Source organism: Elephantulus edwardii, unplaced genomic scaffold (assembly GCF_000299155.1).
Source record: "Elephantulus edwardii isolate Elephantulus edwardi_28Jun2011 unplaced genomic scaffold, EleEdw1.0 scaffold00006, whole genome shotgun sequence".
In the NCBI taxonomy this organism is placed as follows: Eukaryota; Metazoa; Chordata; class Mammalia; order Macroscelidea; family Macroscelididae; genus Elephantulus; species Elephantulus edwardii.
In genome coordinates, this window is record NW_006399756.1 from 33,660,219 (window position 1) to 33,681,459 (window position 21,241).

The 21,241-nt window shown below is 42.5% G+C and overlaps 1 protein-coding gene across 1 annotated transcript in view; it reads right to left on the bottom strand.

The window, feature by feature from the left end:
* The window catches only part of PI4K2A (phosphatidylinositol 4-kinase type 2 alpha), a 33,209-nt gene extending 13,343 nt beyond the window's left edge, over positions 1–19,866 (bottom strand). Inside the window, exons 1-4 of the mRNA XM_006880059.1 lie at positions 19,403–19,866; positions 5,192–5,392; positions 1,109–1,240; positions 536–689 (exon numbers count right to left, since the gene is read on the bottom strand). Coding sequence (XP_006880121.1) covers positions 536–689; positions 1,109–1,240; positions 5,192–5,392; positions 19,403–19,837 — 922 coding nt within the window. The 5' untranslated portion in view covers positions 19,838–19,866. The remainder of the gene's footprint in view (positions 1–535; positions 690–1,108; positions 1,241–5,191; positions 5,393–19,402) is intronic.
* Positions 19,867–21,241: the final 1,375 nt, after the last annotated feature.

Here is a 21,241-nt window from a genome sequence, read left to right on the forward strand (position 1 = left end):
AAAATATAATTATAGAAAAAAAAAAAAAAGAATGACTACAGATCCAAAGGGAGCTCTGGTGGCCTAGTAGCAAGAAGCTACGCTGCAATCCTGAAGGCCTGTGGTTCAAATCTACCAGATCCTCTGCTTGAGAAGAAGGGGCAATCTTATCCTGTCCCTTTCAATCCAATTCGAAGGCACATAACAACAACAATATAAAGAATGACTAGAGATCCAGAAGAGTATCCTTCCTGGAGCTCTAGAGGAGCCAAAGCCAAGTGTCTTCTACCTGGGACCAGGAAAGATGATGAGATAAATACAAATCCTTGCTCTAGGCCTTATCGCCTTTGATAAGAACACTTAAATGTGTCTGGAAATGAGAAAAGTATTCTGAGATCCTCCCCAAAATGTGAACGACCCTTACAACTCAGTGATTTATAAAAACTCATCCTGGTAAGACACTGATTCATTCTCAAACCCTGCAAGCCTCCAGGCCTTCTTCCCCCAAGCTTCCAGTCTGGCCCAGACAAAGGGACCACCACAGCTGCTCGCTCACCAGTGTTGCGGATGATGTAATCTAGCACCACCAACCGCTCAAACTGCAGCAGGAGTTGCCGGTTAGTGTTCTCAGGGAGTGGTTCTGCTTCAAAACGTCGCAGCCAATAGTCTGCATCTTTGTAGTTTTCAACAAAGAGCTGGAATGAACCAACCTGGAACCAAGAGTTAGGAGCAAAGGTTATTTCCCTACGACTCCAGGAGTAAGCCAGCTCTCTCAAAGGCCCTGTGGAGTTCATATCATAGGAGAGCAATGATTTCAAAGTCTTTACTCCTTCCTTTTCTTGTAAAGACAGAAAAAAGGGTGTGACAGTCATTACCTATACTAATCCCCGAAGCCCACCTAACTGGCTCAGAGGAATAACATGAGAAAGGCAGGGTATTCGACCCTGGAGGATGTCGCCCCAAATCTCAGATCTGAGAGAAGTGATGATGTCGGGCATCTCAACAGGCTACTCACACTCCACGTATGAGTCTGCAGGCATCTCGCTTCACCATGTGGGCTACTGCGTCACTACAAATTATCCCGTGCCACTTCTGATAAGCCATATAGTTTCGGAGCCTCAATCTGTACCTTTGGCGGGAGCCCAATGCGATTAAACCGCTGTCCAACTTTTGGCACTTTCTCCAGCGCAAGCCGCTTGCCTCTGGACTTCACTCGGTCAATGGCACTGTAGTTGAAGGTTTCACTGGCCAGGTATACTACCTATAGTAGAGAGAAGAGATATCCAGGTTAGAATCAAGTTTAAAGGATCCAATCACTATGGCAGAGAACAGCTAGATAGTCATCAATCTTCCTTATCTTCTCAGACATTTAAAAATTCCAGCAGGAACTGAGTGAGTACTGTGTGTCACTATGTGTTGCAAATGACCCCAAAACACCTTCAATTACTGTGCCCAAGAACCATCAGGGTAATGATCTTGGTAACTTTCACCCACCCATCTATGTCACCAGAGTCCTAAAATGGAAGTGCAGAGAGATGCGGTAGGCACTCCACCTTAGAAATCAGAAAATTGCCATTGAAGAAGGAAGAAAGCACTTTTCTAAGTCTACCTTGACGTTTTCCACAGAAAAAATCCTAGCTTCTCTCAAATCAATGCATACTATAAACTACCCTTTTCCCAACTAGATTTACTTTTGATGACTTTCTATAACAAATCACTTTTCCTTTATATGAAATGTAACTATCATAAACTAGAACCTCATAAGGACAAACAGCAAAGATAGTTTGCAAGTTAAAAATTAGAGCCTTGGCTCCACAGTCAACACTCTTGGTACCAGCAACCAGGAAGTCAGTAGACAAACTGCTTGGGAAAGTCAGCTGACGGGGACCTCTCACGAACACTGAAGAGCAATGACGTCAGGCTGGAGACTAAGGTGTGCCTGATTATAGTCTTCACAATTACATGCTATACATTGGAGAGTTGGACAGTGACTAGAGATGATAGAAAGAGAATTGATGCCTTTGAATATGTGTTGAATATACCATGGACTGCTAGGAGAACAAACAGGTTTGTCCTGGAGAGGGTGAAGCTAGGCTGCTCCTTGGAGTCAAGGATTCCGAAGCTTCATCTGACATACTTTGGGCATGTTGCAAGGAGGAACAAGTCCTTGGAGGGGGACATGTTTGGGAGAGTGGCATGACAGCACAGGAGAGGAAGACCCTCGATGAGATGGATCAATTCTGTGATTCGGGTGGTGGGAATGAGAGTGTCAGAGATGGTGAGGTTGGCACAGGCTAGAGCAGGGTTTACACCTCCTGTACAGAGGGTCGCTATGAGTCACAAGCAACTCGACAGCACATAACAACAACAACAGCTGAAAAGAGAGCCCAGTTTCCAATGTCAGATGCTCTGATCAACTAGATAGACCCTGTCAAGAGGGTGGGAGAGGCAGAGGAGAGATAGCTTTCTCCTTCTCAATGGGAGCTCTGGTGGCCTAGTGGGTAAAGAGTTGTGCTGTCAACCCAAAGACACACAGTTCAAATCCACCAGCTGCTCCAAGGAAGAAAGATGGGCAATCTCCTTCTGTGTGATTTACAGTCTCCAAAAACCCACTGGAGATTCTCAGCCATGAGTTGGCTGCAACTTTCTGGCACATAACAACAACAATATTTGAAGTTCCACTGCAAGAGTCTCTTTTCCAGTGTCAGATGTTGTGACCAAGTGGACAGAATCACGAGGGTGGGGGAGGCAGAGAAGACACAGACTTCCCTTATTATCCTACAGCAGCTGAACCTTAAGTTGAAAAGTTCTGTGTTATCTTGGTCTCACAGAAGACAATGTTTTTGCTCTTGCTCACTTTTTGAGGCAAAAGATCCTCAGGTCTCATTAAGGTCCATTAATAGGGTAAAAGAGGGAGAAGGATAGGGAATCTCCTCTCCTGAAAACTCCAGAGGGTCAGCTATGGTTCGGTTCTGACTTAATGGTACACAACAACAATAGGATGAGTGGAAGCCCAGAGATGGAGAAGAAAGGGACTGAAGCATCTATATTGTGCTGGAGATGGTGCTATCCATGTATTATCCACATGTATTACTGATGGTCACTCTATAAAACAGGAACTAGTTATATTCCTAGTTTTGACAGTGAGGAAACAAATCATAGGAGAGATTCAATGACTTGCTTATGTTCACCCAAATGAAAAGCTAAACCATAATTCAAATGCCAGTCCTCTAATTCAGAGGCACTGCATTCCTACTCCAGAAGTTGGGTCAGGGCAGGCAGGCACATTACCAAGGACTGTGGTCTGAGATCTAACTAGCAAAGTAAGGAAATTACAGTGTGAAGAACAAAGAGTATTTTACAGCTTTCCGGAGTCTAGGAGTGACCCAAGAATACTTCAAGCTTTCTGGAGTCGAGGAGTGGCCCAACAGGAGGATTTCAGGTTAGGCAAGATCTCAGGAATGCTAATTATCATACAAGATACCCCACGTGTGCTGTTTTAATAACCTGCTTGGACAGAAGGGAAAAAAAAATCAACCACTAAGGGAAAGAATGAGCATCAAGACCAAATGGTGAAATCAGAAATCCAATGGGAGCGACGAGCCCAAGAAAGCACTTTCCACAGATCTAATGCTGGGGACTTCTGGTATTGCTTCTCATGATCTGACATTCAGTGATTCACCTGGTACCTACTGCACTAAGAGTACAATACTTTGCGAAGCACTAAGAGCAGGAAAATAAGATGTCAAGAAATGGTCCCTCACTTCTATAAACTTACCAACTAGTTGATTTATTATTGAGAGTTTAGTGACAAAGAAGTAAACAGAATTAAACATGTACTAAATCACATTCTCTTTTAAAACTCCTGGTGAAGGGACAAGGTTTGAAGGGAAATTGCTATCAATTTCTCTGCCTTCACACACTGCAAAAACCCCAAACAGAGGATTTAAATCTAGAGACCATAGTTCTCAGAGGGTCAACTATGATTTCAACTGTGAGTCAAACAGCCACTCGACCATGAACTCATATGTAGAACAATGATGGTAAATATGCCTATTTTTTTCTGGAGACTTCAGATTTTCAAAGAGAGTCAAGACCAAGACATTTATTTAGAGATACGAAGATGCCCTTACAGCCTTAGGGCACCACATCAGGGCTCTACTTAAGTCATGACTGAAGATATCCTTATGTAGTGTGTTGTTAAAGGTCCATATGGAGGGAGCTCTGGTGGCCGAGTGGCAAGAAGCTGTGCTGCACACCCTAAGGCACAAGGTTCAATCCACAAGATGCTCCACTGGAGGAGGAGGAGGGAAAAGCTCCTGTGCTAGTCAGATCTGATTTGACAGTACACAAACAGAAAGGGGGGAAGGGGAACTAAATAAATAAAAAGGTCCATACGCAGATCACTTGATTTCTTTCCCTCACAATCCTTGGAAAGTCCTGTGGATGAAGGTTATGCCCTTGTATGCAGTGCAGGGGGTCCTTAACCTGGTGATCAGTAAATTTCCTCAAACTGAATACAACTTAATTCTTTTTTAAACATAGGTTCCAGGGAATAGGATTGTTCAAACAACTTCAACTGAGTCTATAGTATTCATATCCAGTTAAGCATATAAAGTTAAGATTCCAAACCTGGAAACATTGGTTTTGACTAGAAAATGTACCCGGAAAGCAAAACTAAAAAAAAAAAAAAAACAAACCAAAAAACACACCTGGAAACATGATTCCTATCTTAGTCTGTTCAAACAGCGACAGATGGAGAGAATTCCATGTCAGTTCTTTGTAGCGGCTCTGACTAGATCTTCCATCTAACCAGTGGCCCATCCTAGAATCTAACCAGTTGCCCTTTCTAGAATCTTACTTTGATGTTTCGTTGAAATAAATTAGTTCACTCTAGACTGTATCTGCTGAACTGACACACAAGTCCAAGATAGTGCCTAGTGAAAATATATCTCTAATTAGCTTGGAGTTTCACAGGATCTAAAGGCGCTGAGTATCAGAGGCTCTATGTATCTTTCCAAGGATCACTTTCATCAGGTGAACAAATCATAAACCCAATCTTCTTCTCCCTCAAAAGAAAAAAAGTTAAGACCCTCAGATGTGACATAAATAGCTCTCGCCGGCCTTAGTACTCCCATTAACAGGTACGGAGGCTTAGGTCTCTGTGAAACTCTGGCCCGGAAATAAGGCTTCCTGGAGATAAGTCACTTACCTTTGTACGGGGCACAATGTTGAGTTCCAGTTTTTGGTCCACCAGGCTGGCTCCTGCCTCAGAGAGATAGCCCTGGTTGAGGACAAGGCAATCACGGCCAAAGCAGCAGGGACAGCACAGTTTCTGCAGCCACTTGGTCCACTTGGGATTAAGGTGCCCATATGGTTCTTCATTCTTCGGTTTGAAGACAGCAATGATCTTCTACAGAGACAAGAGAAGAAGGGACGTGAACACCAAGCTGAATAAAGTAGCTCCAAGAGGAAGTGAACAAGAATCTAAAAAGAAAGGAAAGGTCATCAGACAATCCTCAATCAGACTAGGATTCTCTCTAGCTGGTAAGGCAAAGGCACTAGTGCACAAGCATAGCCAAGAGACCACTGCGGGAAACAGCTGTGACCTAAGAAGGCCCAAGCCTCCTTGTTCTTCCAGTTGCCTCACTCCTCTTCACCTCTCTTCACTCATGTCAGTACCTCCTTCTCACTTAATGCTGTTGTGTGCCCTGACTCAGAACTGATCCACAGCTGACCCTCCAGTGGGTTTTCAGAAGCAATAAACTGCACGGGAGGAGACTTCCCATCCTTCTCCCATGGAGCAGCTGATGGATTCAAACCACGAGCCTTCAGGATTGCTGCGTAGTTTTTTTACCGCTAGAGCACCAGAGCTCCCTTTGTATATTAATTATAAATATACATCTAACTTAGTGTGTCTAAAAAGTAAAGTAAATTATACATTTCAAGAAGCAAGAACTAGAAACTATTTCTGGCAGATCTTGAGATACTGGCCAAAATCTTACTTCAATTCAATGCTACTTCCAGCCCTCCCAGATACAGTATAGCATTGCACTGATATATATGAAAGCCTCTATAAAGTAATCATTTAAAAAATAGGAAAGAATTCATGTACCTAGTAGTGGCTTACATGGGGGAGGTGTGTGTTGCCCCATTTATACTACAGTACTTTATCTGGTGCATCATAATACTATCAAATCCCAGATCCCCAGATTATTATTGTTGTTGCTGTTTACCACATAGTCAGAGCTGACCCACAGCTGATCCCCTGATGAGTTTTAGGGACAGTTAACTACATGGGGGGAGATAGCCCATCTTTCTCCCAGGGAGAAGCTGGTGGCCTTGAACCCTGTGCCTTTGGGCTTGCAGCACAGCTTCTTGCCACTATGCCACCAAAGCTCCATGCTCCCAAGAAATACAAATGTACACATGACTGCTCTGAATCAGTTATTTAAGAGACTGAAAAATTAGCAAATGAAAGCAAACTTAAAAGGGTATTATGGAAGAAGGTTAAGAAAATTCTTTTAATCAATGACTGATTATCGGTCTTACTAATCTATCCCTGAGGGTTGACAAGACTTTGGAATTTAAAAAAGCTAGGTCTTCGCAATCACTTGTTATGCATCAGAGAGTTGGACAATGACCAGGGAGGATAGAAGGAGAATTGATGCCTTTGAGCTGTGGTGCTGGAGAAGAGTACTGAGAATACCATGGACTGCTAGGAAAACAAACAGATTTGTCCTGGAAAGGGTTAAACCGGGTGGCTCCTTGGAGGCAAGGATTCTGAGGCTCATCTAACATACTTTGGACATGTTGTGAGGAGAGACCGGTCCTTGGAGAGGGACATCATGCTTGGGAAGGTGGAGGGGCGGCGCAGAAGAGGACGGCCCTCTATGAGGTGGATTGATTCAGTGACTGGGATAATTGGGATGGGAGTGTCGGAGACAGTGCGAATGGCACAGGACAGAGCGGAGTTTAGGGCTGTTGTACATAGGGTCGCTATGAGTCGCAGGCGACTCAAGGGCACATAACAACAACAACAACAACAACAGGAATATAGAGAAGCTGTGGTATAGTCACACAATGGAATACTATGCTGCATTGAAAAACAAGGAACTCATGCAGTATTATTCAAAATGGGTGACCCTGGTGGACATTATGCTGAGTGAAGTATCTCAGCCACAAAAGGACAAATACTACATGGTGCCACTGCTGTAAAGCAGGACTGACATCAGGGTTGGGGGAAGACTCAGAAAGATGGGTTCCATAATGTATATTGCATTGAAACAGATGAGGGTGAAAACTGTTTAAAAGGGATATGTGATTAGGTGTTTTTGTCATGACAGGAGTCCTGAGTGAAGGCTGCATAGTGGAGTAGACCTGGGGGGAGGGACTGTAAAACAATGTAAGAATTTTTCTTTTACTTTTCCAATAGGGTAGTGTACTAGGGAGGAGGGTTGGGAGGGGAGAAAAGTGCAACAATGAATGAATGGTAATCCAAGGTCTCTGTAAATTTTCATTGAAATTAATAATAAATTAAAAAAGAAAAAAATGATCCTATGTGGGGGGAAAAAGCTAGGAATGACAAATTAGGACAGCAATCAGGGAGAAAAAGCAAATCAGGAGAGTTTGCAACAAGTCTGTTGTTACTGTGTGTTATCATTATGAGTCAACTCCGACTCAAAGCGACACTATACGTACAACTCTGAACCCTGTTCTATCTTGAGCCAATTTCATTGTCTCTGACACACCTACCCCCATTACCCCACTCACCCAGTCAGTCTATCTCATCCAGGGTCGTCTTCTCTTGTACTTGTCCCCCCAGCCTTTTAAGTATGATGTGCCTCTCCAAGGACTGGTCCCTCTTTGCAACATGCCTGAAGTATGTCAGATGGAGCTTCAGAATCCTAGCCGCCAAGGAACAGTCTGGTTTCATCCTCTCCAGGACTAACCTGTTTGTTCTCTTAGCAGTCCATGGTGTATTCAATACTCTTCTCCAGTATCACAGCTCCAAGGGATAAAAGCATTGATTCTTCTTCTTCTAGCTCAAGTAACTCTGACAGGCAGGAGACCAGCACATGAGATATCATAAAGATGAAATCCACCTTCTCTAGCTGATAGTACCTTAATGCTCCAATGTCCTTGGAAACTTGGGGTTATGCTGCAGCCTACAACTATGGTCTTCCTTTATAAAGGCTTCCTTTCCAGGTCAACCAGCCACTGTGTGTCTTAAATGTATTTCATTCCCTCCAGTTCCCAAGATGATGGATCAAAGAAAGAACAGCAAATAAGCAAAGTGATTCATCTTCATATCATATGACTCTCCATCTATCCTCACCCAACAACTAGTCTGGGTCATAGGATATTTTCTGTGGGTGTCACTTCCTGAAGGGCAAGTCACAGCAGAAAACATACACTTAATTGATGCCTTTCAAATGTGGCGATGGTGAAGAATACTGAATATACAATGGGCTGCCAAAGGAACAAATCAATCTGTCCTGGCAAAAGTGTAGCCAGAGTGCTTCTCAGAAGCAAGGATTTAAGACTTCATCTCACATGCTTTGAACATGTAAACAGGAGGTGCCAGTACTTGGAAAAGAATATAGTGCTTGGAAGAGTAGAGGGTCTACAGGAGAAATGAAGGGTATTTACAAAATAGATTGACAGAATGACTGCAAAAATAGGCTTAAACAGCAGGGATTGTGACAATGGCACAGGCCCAGACATCTGCTGTACAGAAGGTCGCATGGATCATAGCTTACATGATGACACCTAGCAATAACCGTCATTAGGAATCGGCCAGGTGCATGTCTTAAGACAATAATGGGTTAATCTTGAAGCTGGCTCTTTCAGAAGCATCAGAAAGATCTGAGAGGGCAAGAAAAAACCTGAACACCCATCTTCTCTGCAAAAAGAACAAACTTATTCTTTTTTTTGTTTACATTCCCTTCTTAATTTTTTAAAAATTAATTTTAATGAAAGTTTACAGAGACATAGAGTTTCCAGTCATTCATTGTTTCACTTTTCTCAAGAATGAACTTATTCTTAAAGACAAATAAACTGACCTATATATACTGGTAAAGGAAAATGCAAACGTTTCTATCATCATAAGTCTTCAGAAGAATTTTTTTTTATCTAAAGAAGTTTGCTGCTCCTTGGAGGCAAGGATTCTGAAGCTTTGTCTGACATACTTTGGACATGTTGCAAGGAGGGATCAGTCCCTGGAGAGGGACGTCATGTGTAGGAGGGTGGAGAGACAGTGCAGGAGAGGAAGACCCTGGATGAGACAGATTGATTCAGTGACTGGGGTAATGGGGGTAGGTGTGTCGGAGACAATAAAAGAAGAAGTAAGCAAGAGGTCAAAGTTAACTATCTTCTGGCCTCTGCTCATCAGTAGGCTCTAGCAACACCACAGAAATAGACAGTTTTGCCACACAGGAGAATGGCTGACAAGCCCACTGTAACTGTACACAAGCTACCTCACCACCTAGAGTCTATTCAACTGAGGCACAATAGGGAAAACAGTAAGCTCAAAATAACCCCCCAAACATCATTATCATCGAGTTGGAACCAACACACATCTGACCATCCAGCAGGTTTCCATTGACTGTAAATGAGGAGACTGGCCATCTTTCTCCCTCAGGACATTCTTCCTACCAGCAAGGGCGGAACAATACCACAGGGGAGACAAAAATACTCTCGCTTAAAGAAAGCAGAAAGTGAGATAAAGATTGCAGGCAAGTGTCATTTATAGATGAGCCTTTCAAACTTCAGATTTTTCCCCCCTCCTATAAGAAATAATTCATCAATCTAAAAGCATTAGTAATTACAGTTATTAAAACCTCACACAGCATTAGAGGGCTTTCACTAAAGATGATTGGATTGGGTGGAGGGGGGAATGGCAGGGTGGGAAGGATGGAGGAAACATGAGGATACTAGAATGTCTATAGCAGGCAGGCTTAATCAGAGCTGGCAATCTGTAGATGGAGAGAAGGGGGCCCTGTCTTAGAGCTATTATCTGTATAGCAGGCAGTTTTTACTGACACTGCTATTTGGGGAGATGAAAGTCCATCCACGTCACCTCTTGGTAACCACTGAGAGAAAGGGACAGATAGATGTAACTGCAGAGCTAAGAGCTAAGTTTAGGTCTCAATTCTATTCAATCTTGTAAAACTCCATTCAAACCCTACTTTGCACAGGATGCATGAACTCTTTAAGTTTCCAAGATACAGACCTCCAACAGCCTCTGCCCTAATGTTTTTCTAGCAGTTCGAATCCACAAGCAGCTTTCTCGGGAAAAAGATGGGCAGTCTCCTTTCAGTTATCATTTATAACCTTGGAAACCCAGTTTCCAAGCTGGAACCAACTCTGAGTTTTGAGTCTGAATGTTCCCTTCATAGGAACAGTTGCATTACTCAATGAGCATGAATACTCTCACTGGCTTTGCTCATGGTTTGAGACAGTCCAGCCAAGCATCCTAATATTGATTCGGGTGCTTTGGTTCTGTCTCCCTAGTTCAATGCACAATGTCTGGGGTCTAAAAAGCATGGGGGCAACCATTCAAGGTACCACTGATCAAGATTTGCTCAGAGCACAAGAAGGCAGGGCAGGGATCAACGGAGGAAATGAATTATACATCTATTTGCCTCCATAAATAGCTGCCTTTATTGCCAAGAGGATAGAAGAACTAAAGATCATACATTCTACAGAACAATCAAGAATACCAAAAGTGGGGAAATTAGGAGCAAAATGAGAAATTCTCATGGAATCCCGACTTTGTGGAGCACGAAGGCTATACTCTCCCTGTAACTACTGTTGTAATGTGCCATCGGGTCAGAACCAACTCAGAGCTGACACTCCAGTCGGTTTTCAGACACAAGAGGAGATTATCTATTCTTCTCCCTTGGAGTAGCTGGTGGATCTGAACCACCTGCCTTTGGGCTGGCAATACAATTCTTTATGCAATACAATTCATTATCCAATAGGTCACTGGAGCTACCTCAAAGAAATTTTTAAACTTTGAGACAAAACTATTCCCTGAAATAATCTTTAAACCAAGTAATGTTATTGTGCTTAGGTGCCATCAAGCTGTTCCTCTTTTATAATGACTCTATGCACAACAAATAAATAAGGGCTGGTCCTGCACCAACCTCATAATGACTGCTGTGCTTAAGCCCATTGCTGCAGTCACTGCCAATCCGTCTCAGTGAAGTTGGGCTTCTTTTCTGCTGACTCTCTACTTTTCCTTCTCCCAGGACTGGCCCCTCCTGATAATCCAAAGTATGTGATAACCTCCTGATGCCCAAAGTATGTGACACGAAGTCTGACTATCACTGCTGCAAAGCTGCATTCTGGCTACACTTCGTCCAACACAGATTTGTTTATTCTTTTGACAGTATGTGTGCCACACCATAATTCAAAGGCATCAAACCTGTAGTCTTCCTTACTGTTCAACTTTCACATACACAGGAAGTTATTGTAAATACCATGGCTTGGGTCAGGTGCACATTACTCCTGAAAGTAACATCCTTGCTTTTCAGCATTTTAAGGAGGCCTTTTGCAGATATGTCCAGTACAATCCAGTGCTTGGCTCTTTGATGGCTACTTCAGCAACACTGTGGAGGGATCTCTGATGGCCTAGTGGCAAGAAGTTGTGCTGTAATCCTAAAGTCCCAAGGTTCAAATCTACCAGATACTCTGCTGGAAGAGGAGTAATCTCTTCCTGTGCCAGTCAGAAACAATTTGACGGCACAAGAAAGGAAAGTAAAAAAAATGACACTGATTGTGGACCCAAATAAAATTAATTTCTTGACAACTTCTGTTTGTCTTAATATTGCTTAATGATAGTTTTGAGGATTTTTGTTCTCTTCATGTTCAAATGTAATAAAGGAGGTCTTCAAATTGTCTTCCTTTTCAGTGAGCAATACTATGTCATCACATTTCAAATTCTCATAAATCACTTGCACATCACAAGTAGTTAATGAATCCTCCTTTAATTCTGATGTCATGTTCTTCTTGGTTCAGACAAACTTCTTGGATTATGTTCACTATACAGACTGAATAAGCATGGTAAAAGCAAACAATCTTCATTATCTAGTACTGCTGTATCAGAGATACTGCAAATGGGCTGGATGGCTTTAACAAATAAATGTATTCTCTGACTGTTTAGGAAGTAAGAAGTTCAAATTCAGGGAGCTAGCTCTAGAAAAAGGTTCTCTGTGTGTCAGTTCTGGAGGGAAGTCCTTGTTTCCTTCAGCATCTGAAGGCCCAGCATTCCCTGAAGATCTCCATGCGTCTTAGTCTTGCTCACCGTCAAGACGCTTCCCCTAGCAGCAGCTCTGGGTCCAAAGGGCTGCACTTCACTCACAGCAATTCTTTTTGGTGGTTCTGATACACTGGTCAGCTTAACTAGAAGAAATAGCTGGATTATATTGTTAAAGAGTGTTAACCTCTATGTGATCAAATTGACAATAACATCTCAGAAGGATAGATGAGAAGCTAACGGGGGCAATGAGTTCACGTTACAGGAAATAGTTTGGAAAAGACTGATGAAGGTGGCACAATCTGAAGAATAATGAATGTCACTCAATTCTCTATGTAGGAATCATTGAAAGGGTGTATGTTTTGTGGTGTTTATTTTTCACCTAAAAGAATTTTAATAGATAAGAGGGGGGAAAGGAATAATCATTCAAAAGGAATAAACTCCAAAAGCACTCAAATAGATGGACACTGATGGGATATGGCTGTGACAGAAATGACTACGGCCTGATTTGTCTCAGCACTCTCTCTTCTTTAAGATACTTTCAATTCCTTTGTTAGATTCAGGGGCAGCCTCTGTTTGGTGCTAATATTTTAAAACTTTTTTTAGAAACACCTACTTCTAAGTCCCTCTTTTAACAAAAGAAGTGAGAAGCTAAGGAGCACAAGTGCTTGATGTTGGGGATAAAAATGGAAGAAGACAGGAAGCAGGAGGCCTTTTACTGGCTGAGGTCAGGACAAGCGATTTCTGAAACATGAAGTGCAAAGGGCTTGCTGGATCTGCCCAGCAGCCAAAAGGAGGAAAAGGGACCTCTTTTGTGCTGAAAGTGTTCTTTTTCCTTGAGAAACTAATAATCTAACAATTCAAGCACATTACTCACATTGTACTGAATATAATATGCAAAAATCACCTTTAGTGAAGCAGTGTTTTAAAAAATTTGGTAAACATCAAGTGTGGTACCTTTCAACTGACTAGACTAACAGTTCTCAAACTTTTTGGTTGCATCGGGGAAGGAGGGGCAATTTCCTCCTGTACCAGTCAGATCTGATTTGACGGTACACACACACAAAAGTAACAAAATAAAAGAAAAACTTTTTGGTTGCACAATCTTTTTATACTTTTAAAAACTAAACATTTTTTAAAAACCAAGCTTTGTTTACATAGGTGAAATCTTTATTTGCTGTATTAGAAATGGCAATATTAGATGCTATATTAGAAATAGAAAACATCAACCTATTTATTAATTCACTTAAAATTAAAAGGTGAGCATATATGACATTTTTAGGAAAAAGAATTATTTTCTAAAATAATTTTTAATGAAGAGAATGACCTTGGTTTACATTTTTATAAATCTCCAGGGTCTAGTTTAATAAAAGACAGTTGTATTCTCACATTTGCCTGTGTATTAAATATGCTTCAATATCATATATCATGTATCCTACATCATACATCCATGCATATCATAAAAAAAGAGAGAAACTGGTAAATAAAATCTTTGCATTATTTTAAAAATAATTTTTATTTCTGTATAGCCCTAAAAGGGTATCAGGATATCCAGGGGGTGGCTGGACTTCACATTTTAAAATGCTGCATTAGAGAGAGATTACAGAGAAATAGAAGTCCTTAATCTAGCCATTTTTAAGCAGAGAAGTCTTATTTAGAAAAAAGGAGAGGTGGGGCTATTCAAAATATGGAGGTCAAAGTGACAATAGCATAATCTGTATCTCTTTTCCTACTCCACTGTTATTAATCTTATCTGTCTCATTCATTATTATAACATGTAAGTTGGGACAGTTCCTGTTAACAATGGGAAGATGGTTAAAACTTCAAGACCTATATTTGTATATGATAATACAATTTAAAATTTTAGTAAAATTTTAACTTTCATTTAATTTAGTAATTTTAACTTCCAATTTTAACATTTCAGTAAAACTTTGAAAGGCACAGGTAGTTAGAAGAAATATAGTCAATATTACAACATAATGTTATATTTTAAATATGTACAAAGAAATACTCTTCCATTTTCATGGCAAACTCTCGGTGGATGAAGTATTTTTAAAAGGCTAGCAATGGAATATATGGAGCACTAAGGAATATTGATTTTGTAAAATATTGCATGACATGGGAGAGTCTAGAGATCATTATGCTAAGTGAACTCAGTCTCATAAGGACAAACATTGCATAAGACCAATTTTATAAAATAGAAGGTAACTAGCAAGATGTGGATAAATGTCCAGAAGGGGAAAGCGAAAGGGGAATGAGGATGGAAAAAGGGGAAGGGTAGAAATCACTAGGATAGCAGGTTTTAGTGGGCAGATTTGGGGTGGTAGTGAAAGAATAGTAAAGACTGAATGGGGACTAGAAAAGTCAAGGTAAATAGGAGTTCTAAATCAATAGTAATCAATTATCTGAAATACAATGTATATGAATGATTAGATGAAACACAATATAAATGAAAGATTATATAAAATACAATGTACATGCAGGAAACACCATGTAAATGAATTATTGAATGAAAACCAATTTTTTAAAAAAGGCTGAAAATCACTGATGAAAGCTGTATTTGTATATGTTATACAATTTTAACATTTTAGTAAATTCCCAGAACACATGGGCAATGTCTCCATAAACATGGGCAGTGTGTCTTTAAACTTTTGAAGCGCGTAAAACATCAATTGTTCTTGTTGTTGTTAGGAGCCATGGATGTTGTCAGGAGTCACTGATGATGACTCATAGTGACTCAATGAACAACAGAACTTCCTTTAACACAGTTATGTTTGTTCTTTTGGCAGTCCGCGTTCAATACTCTTCATCCACATCACATTATCCAATGACCTACCTTAGTGCCATCAAGAAAGAAAAGCCAGCGGCAGAGCCTGTCCTTTGGATGTGAATGAAATCTCTGCACCTTCTAGACCCAGAGGACTGATGCCAAGACACAGAAATCTCCAAGAAACCTCAGGCCCACGAATGTCAAAGAGAGAGAAGAAAAAAGCCTTCCCTTAGAGCTGGTGCCCTGAATGTGAACTTCTAGACTCCTAAACTGTGAGAGAGAATAAATGTGTTTGTTAAAGACCCCCACTTTGGGTATATCTGTTATAGCAGCACTCGATAACTAAGACAGACTTCAGGTGCAGGGCTGTGAGGAGGAACAATCTGAGCACTCTCCACCATGACTACTAATCTTACATTTTCCATCTCAAGTTCCTACTTGCTTATTCTGAGCTCGAAACCATCCTAAATTGGGAAACAGAAACTCCCCAAAGTGGCCAGTGCAAAAACTGCTGGTTTTCCCCAATCTCTGTTCTTCTTTCTTGGACACAGGACCTTTAATTTTTCAGCTGAGCATGACATACTGTGGTTATCAGCTGCCACTGCTAATTCCAGTCAATGGGAACAAAGCAGAAGGATCTGGTGCAATTTCTAGAAAGTGTAGCTAAAGGAATGAGAGAAAGCATATCCTTTCTTCTTCCAAATCAATGAACAACAGGCATGATGCCTGAAGTTTAAATAGTCATCAAGGATCATGAGGTAGAAATCACATGATAAGGAGGGCTGAAGAGCTGAAAAGAAGGAACCTGCATCCTGAATCAAGTGAAATTCCCAGCCAGTCAGAAGAAGACTGTAAAATTCCTTTATATGAGCCATAAACAAATTTTCATCAAAACCTTTTTGATTTTAGATTTTCTGTCACATATAGTCAAATACATTTGTAACCGATGCAGTAGAAAAAAGAGAAACCAGAAATTCGTATGACCAACTAATAGACAGCAGCAGCAGAATGCTTAGGTACATGAAGTCTAGTCAACACGTGGGTTCAAATCCTATTCCTACCACTTACTGTCTGTGTGAAACAGCTGTAAACTGATTACATTCTTCTGTATCTCAGGGTAATCACCTGCGAGATAGAAATGAGAATAGTGCCCAGAAGGTGGCTAAGAATATTAAATAAGTTGTTATTTGTGAAGCATTTAAAATAGTACCTCACATACAGGGAGAGAGTTCTGGTGGTGCAGCCCATGGGAACTGAACTGCTAACCCAAAGGTTGTGCCTCTCTGGTTCAAAACCACCAGTGGTTCCAAGGGAGAAAAAATGGGTAATCTCTTCCCATGGGATTTACAACCTCAGACACCAAACGAAGGGTCAGTTAGGAGCCAGTTCCAACACCTTGGCAAATAACTTGGAGTTCTGGCAAAAGTGGCTTGCATTTTGTTACTGGCCCAGGGGTTAGCTGTTCAAGTCCATGTACTGACTCCACAGAAGAAAGGCAGAGTGCTTCCATAAAGATTACAGGTAAGAAAATTTCATAGAGGAGTTCTACTTTGCTGTGACTTAGAGGCAGACTCTATGGAATTATCTGTTACCCAGAAACCCCTCATTACTGTTGAGTCGAAACCAACTCCTAACTGACCTTGTAGCAGGTTTTCTGAAGCTGTAAATCACCTGGGAGGAGACTGCCCATCTTTCTCCTACAAAGCCAATAGTGGGTTCCCACTACCAGAGAGACACCACCTTGGGGTTAGAGTGCAACATAATGTAGACTATGCCACCAACGCTCCCTAAGCACCTACTGGATAAAACAAATACACGTCACTCACCAACTATTTCCTTACTCAACATTTCTTATTTCCAATAAAAGTAAACCTCACTGAGTGAAAAAAAATCTACTATCCCATTATTCTACATATTAATGACATCCATCCGAGAGTGATGGGGCACTTAAGGCCCACTGAAATTTTTTTATTTCTGAGATTTCTTGGGCTGCTTATTGTGCACATTATCATCTGATTATTAGAAAGTGAAAGCAAGTCCCACTCAAAAGTCCCCATTTCTCAAAGTTCTTGTGATGACAGTGTTCCACTTATAGTACATGCTGTATGCTTATGGACAAAAATAACTAGGCCCATTTTCACATATCACTGATTTTTGCATAATGACCTAGCAGTCTTTGGTACATTACCATGCCAATAATTAAGGAATGGGTGTAAATACATTTGTCGTGGTACCAAAAATGAGAGTTCAAGTGAGTCTGTGGGCCAGCACCACCCACCAACAGCCATTTAGCAAGTGGCCTTCTGATCGCAATAAAATTATTCCTCAGCAGCAGCCGGATGCTTACATTAGTAAGCTTTGTCAGGTCACCTATGTTTTGATTTTTCCTCTACGAAAGGATAACACCTAAGAAATGTTAGAGTTTAAGATTTTGTAAACCACTGAGAAACATATCCACGGTCGATATGTTTCTTGTGGTCAATGCACTGAAGGTGGTAGGGCCTTACCTACCAGGTAGAATAGCAGGATCATATTACTTCCACCTGTCAGAGCATCAGATCCCATCTCAGCTGACCTGACATACTTCCAACAGAGCTGTAATGGTCTCCTGACAGAAAAACAAAAATCTTCCTCTGTACCTGCTCCTATCAAAGATAACCTTAGGCTCGTCTGACATCAAATAATTCTCAAAAAGAAGAAGAAATGGAATCAGCTTGCTAACATTCAGACCTTTTGACACCCCTCTTTCCTTGCTCCTAGAAGTAATAGTTCCCCTTTTGACCTCTCCATTAAACTCACTGCTTCATCTTAAAGGACAATCTTACTATCTATCCCCTGTAAAGACTATTTTTGAAATGTTTCCCAACTCAGTTTGTGCTAACTGAAGTGATGGCAAAAATGTTCTCTGGTTCCTGATGATAACCAAGGAATGGCTCAACATGTGGTAAAATAAGGAGATCATGCAATGAACCTGGTCATGCGATCTAAGTCACAGGCCATCCGGGCAACTCTGGATGATGCTGTGATTATTATGTGCCAGCCAGTCAGAACCAAATCAGCTGATGCTCCAGGGGGTTTTCAGAGGTTGTATATGGCATGGGTGGAGATTTCCCACATCACTAATTTAAAAGTTAATACAGGACAGATGCAGGGAAAGTATAAGGGAATTTTTGCACCCATGATTTTATAATGATTTTTTTTTCCCCTCCCAGTAAACCAGTCTGGCACAACTGAGAACTTCGATAAGGAATAAAAGACTGGATCATTTTTTGACCCATTGTTCTTCTAACAGAAGCCCTTGTGGCATAAGCACTCAGTTGTTATCCAAAAGGTGAGAGGTTCACGTTCACTAGCTGGTTCACAGGATAAAGATGTGGCAGTCGGCTTGTAAACTGCAACTTTGGAAACCCTCTGGAGCAGGTCTGCTCTGTCCTATAGAACTGCAATGAGTCACTCAACTGCTTTGGGCTCGGTTTTGTTCTTCCGGGGTAGCTTGGTTTGGATCTGAATCTGGCTTGATTCAAGTGCCTTAAACTCTTCTATGATTATCAAAAGGATAAAGATTAATTTTTTTCAGCTTACTCCATGTTCCATCCTCTCCCTTCCCCCTTTATACACACACGAAGGGGACAAAATAAAGGTCAGCAAACACTGGTCTGACTGGCTCAAAAAGCAAAACTGCTGAAGGTCCTGGGGGAGAGAGAAATTAAAGTAAAAAGCAGCTGACAGTCCATGTATCTAAAATGCCACATTCTATGAGGAACCCTTAAAAAGGATTTGAATCATTTCCCAGAAGAAGTGAGCAATAATCAGGGCAGCCGCTTCCAGGGCAGATGAAACTGACGAATCCACCCACTCTTATCCTCAACAGTCTGCCAAGGACCCGGGACAGTGGCAAGAGACAGAAAGCATCACCAACACAGGCTGGGGCGCAATCCCTGGAGACCCCATGGCTCACTGGTCCTCCTCTATGCACAGGGACACACGGATTCGCTCCAAAAAGGGTAACAATGACAGAGTAGTGGTCTCGGTCGTTTAGAGCTAAGGAATCTACTAGAAATCTCCCAGCGCAGCTCTGCCTAGAGGCGATTGTCCCATCACACCAATGGCCCTCTCTCTGTATCTGGTCAATTTCCTCTTTTCTTTTTCCGCTCACTCTTCCCCACCCTGATGGTTCTGATTTATTTCTTCACTCCCCTGAGCTTCCCCATCGCCAGTCCTCAACAGCACCCCATCGTCCTGCCGGGGTGCTGTACAGAGAACTTTCTCTCTTTCGCAGCCCTTTAACTCCTCCTCCTTCAGCCTGTACGCTGCTCTAACTCATCAGCACCGACCCCGTGAACCCCACCCTGCCCGACGCCCGCAGTGATCGTGCCCACCCGGGCTCTCACCCCCTGAGGGTCCTTTACGAAGTAGCTTCCGCTGGAGCCTTGGTAGATGCGCTCCGGGAAGATGCCGCGCTCAATGGCCAGCTCGGCCTGCCGCACCACCGCCTCGAACTCGGGGTCCTCGGGGAACTCATTCCGCTCGCGGTGGGCCTGTGCGGCATGCGCCGCCGCCGCGGCCTGGGCAGCCAGAGCTTGGGCCTGCGCCGCCACGGTCTGGGTCTGACACTGGGCCGCCGAGCCCCGGGCCCGGTCCAGCAGAGGCTGCCGCTCCCGGTCGTGGCCCGGGGAACTTGGCGGAGAAGGGACCGAACCTGCCGACGCTGGCACTCGGACCGCGCCCCCTGGCACCTGCGGAAAGTGAGCGCCCGAGCCCGACGGGAAGGTATAGTCCGGGGGTTGGGCCCGCTCGGGGGACACCAGTGGACTTGTCTCGTCCATCCCTTAGGCCGCGGGCTCCGGGACCCGGCGCTCTCCAGACAGCTGAGCTCGTGGCCGGGACCAATCCGTGGCACTCCCCACCCCCTGTCTGGCCAACCAAGTCGCGAGACCTATTTGGCCCCGCCCCTACCCTGCCCTGTTTACTTGGCGACGACTAGACACTGTCCCTCGCGGTCGGAAAGTAGCCAATCAGAACCTGCTCCTACGCAACCGCTCCCTCCGAAATTTTCTTCATCACCTTCTGTGAAGAGTGCGCATGCTCTATGAGGCAAACTCGGGTCAGACACGCCCCCTGCCCCATAGCCCACGCCCCTCCTTAGCTTCCAATTGGGTTACTCGTATTTGGAAGCTTTGGAAATTTAACTCATTTATTAAGTACTTATGAACTATGGGATTAAAATGTTTGTGTCTGTATTCATTCAATTGTGCATCCGTTCTTTAAATATTTATTGAGCACCAGCTATATTCAACGAAGATACTCTTTAGAGGCAAGGAGGTAAAATAAAGTTTTGCTCACGTATTTTGGGTATGTTGTCAGGAGGGAAAAGACATCATGCTTGAAAAGATGGAAGGTCAGAAAGAAAGACCACCTTCAACCTGATGAGTTGACACAGTGGTTGTAACAATAGGCTCAATTGTATCAGAGATGGTGAGACTGGCTAATGGTGAGGCAAGGTTCTGATCTATTGTTCATAGGGTCGCTGAGTCCACTGGACGGCTCCTAACAACTGTCCTAAGTGCTAGAGAGACAACAATCAACAACAACAAAAATCCTACTCTACCTCCATAAAAACGTTTAACAAAGATCTGTTCTCTTAGGTATTTTAGTTTCTCATCTAGTGTTTGTCAAAGAAAAGTACAGTTCCAGGGAGCTCTGGTGGTTTAGTGGCAAGAAGCCGCACTGCAATCTCAGAGGCAGGCGGATCAAATCCACCAGATGCTCTGCTGGAAAAGGAGGGAAAATCTCCCCCGTATCACTCAGATCCTATTCGATGGTACACACACACACACACACACAAAATAATAAATTATTTTTTTAAAAAAAGGAAGGTATAGGTATAGCTCCAGAAAGTTACTTTAAGGACAATGATGGTTTGGTTTACTACTATAACCTCACCTCCTAGACACAACTGAAGCTCAGTGTGAGTTTTTATTTCAAGGAGGAAATAAAGCTTGACATTTTATTTCAAAGTGAGACAGTTCTAGAGAAAAACCCAACACTTTGAGGTGAAAACTGTGATAGGCGTTCAGTAATTTGAGGATGGTGTTTCCTACTGCCAAAGGGGCCCTTTAGAGTAGTGAGAGAAGATCTTCACCCTGAAACCCACAGCGTCCCTTTTCAGCAGGAAGTAGCTAAGAGAATACGCCATCCCCTTTTCCTTATGACTCAGGGTGAAGTCTCTC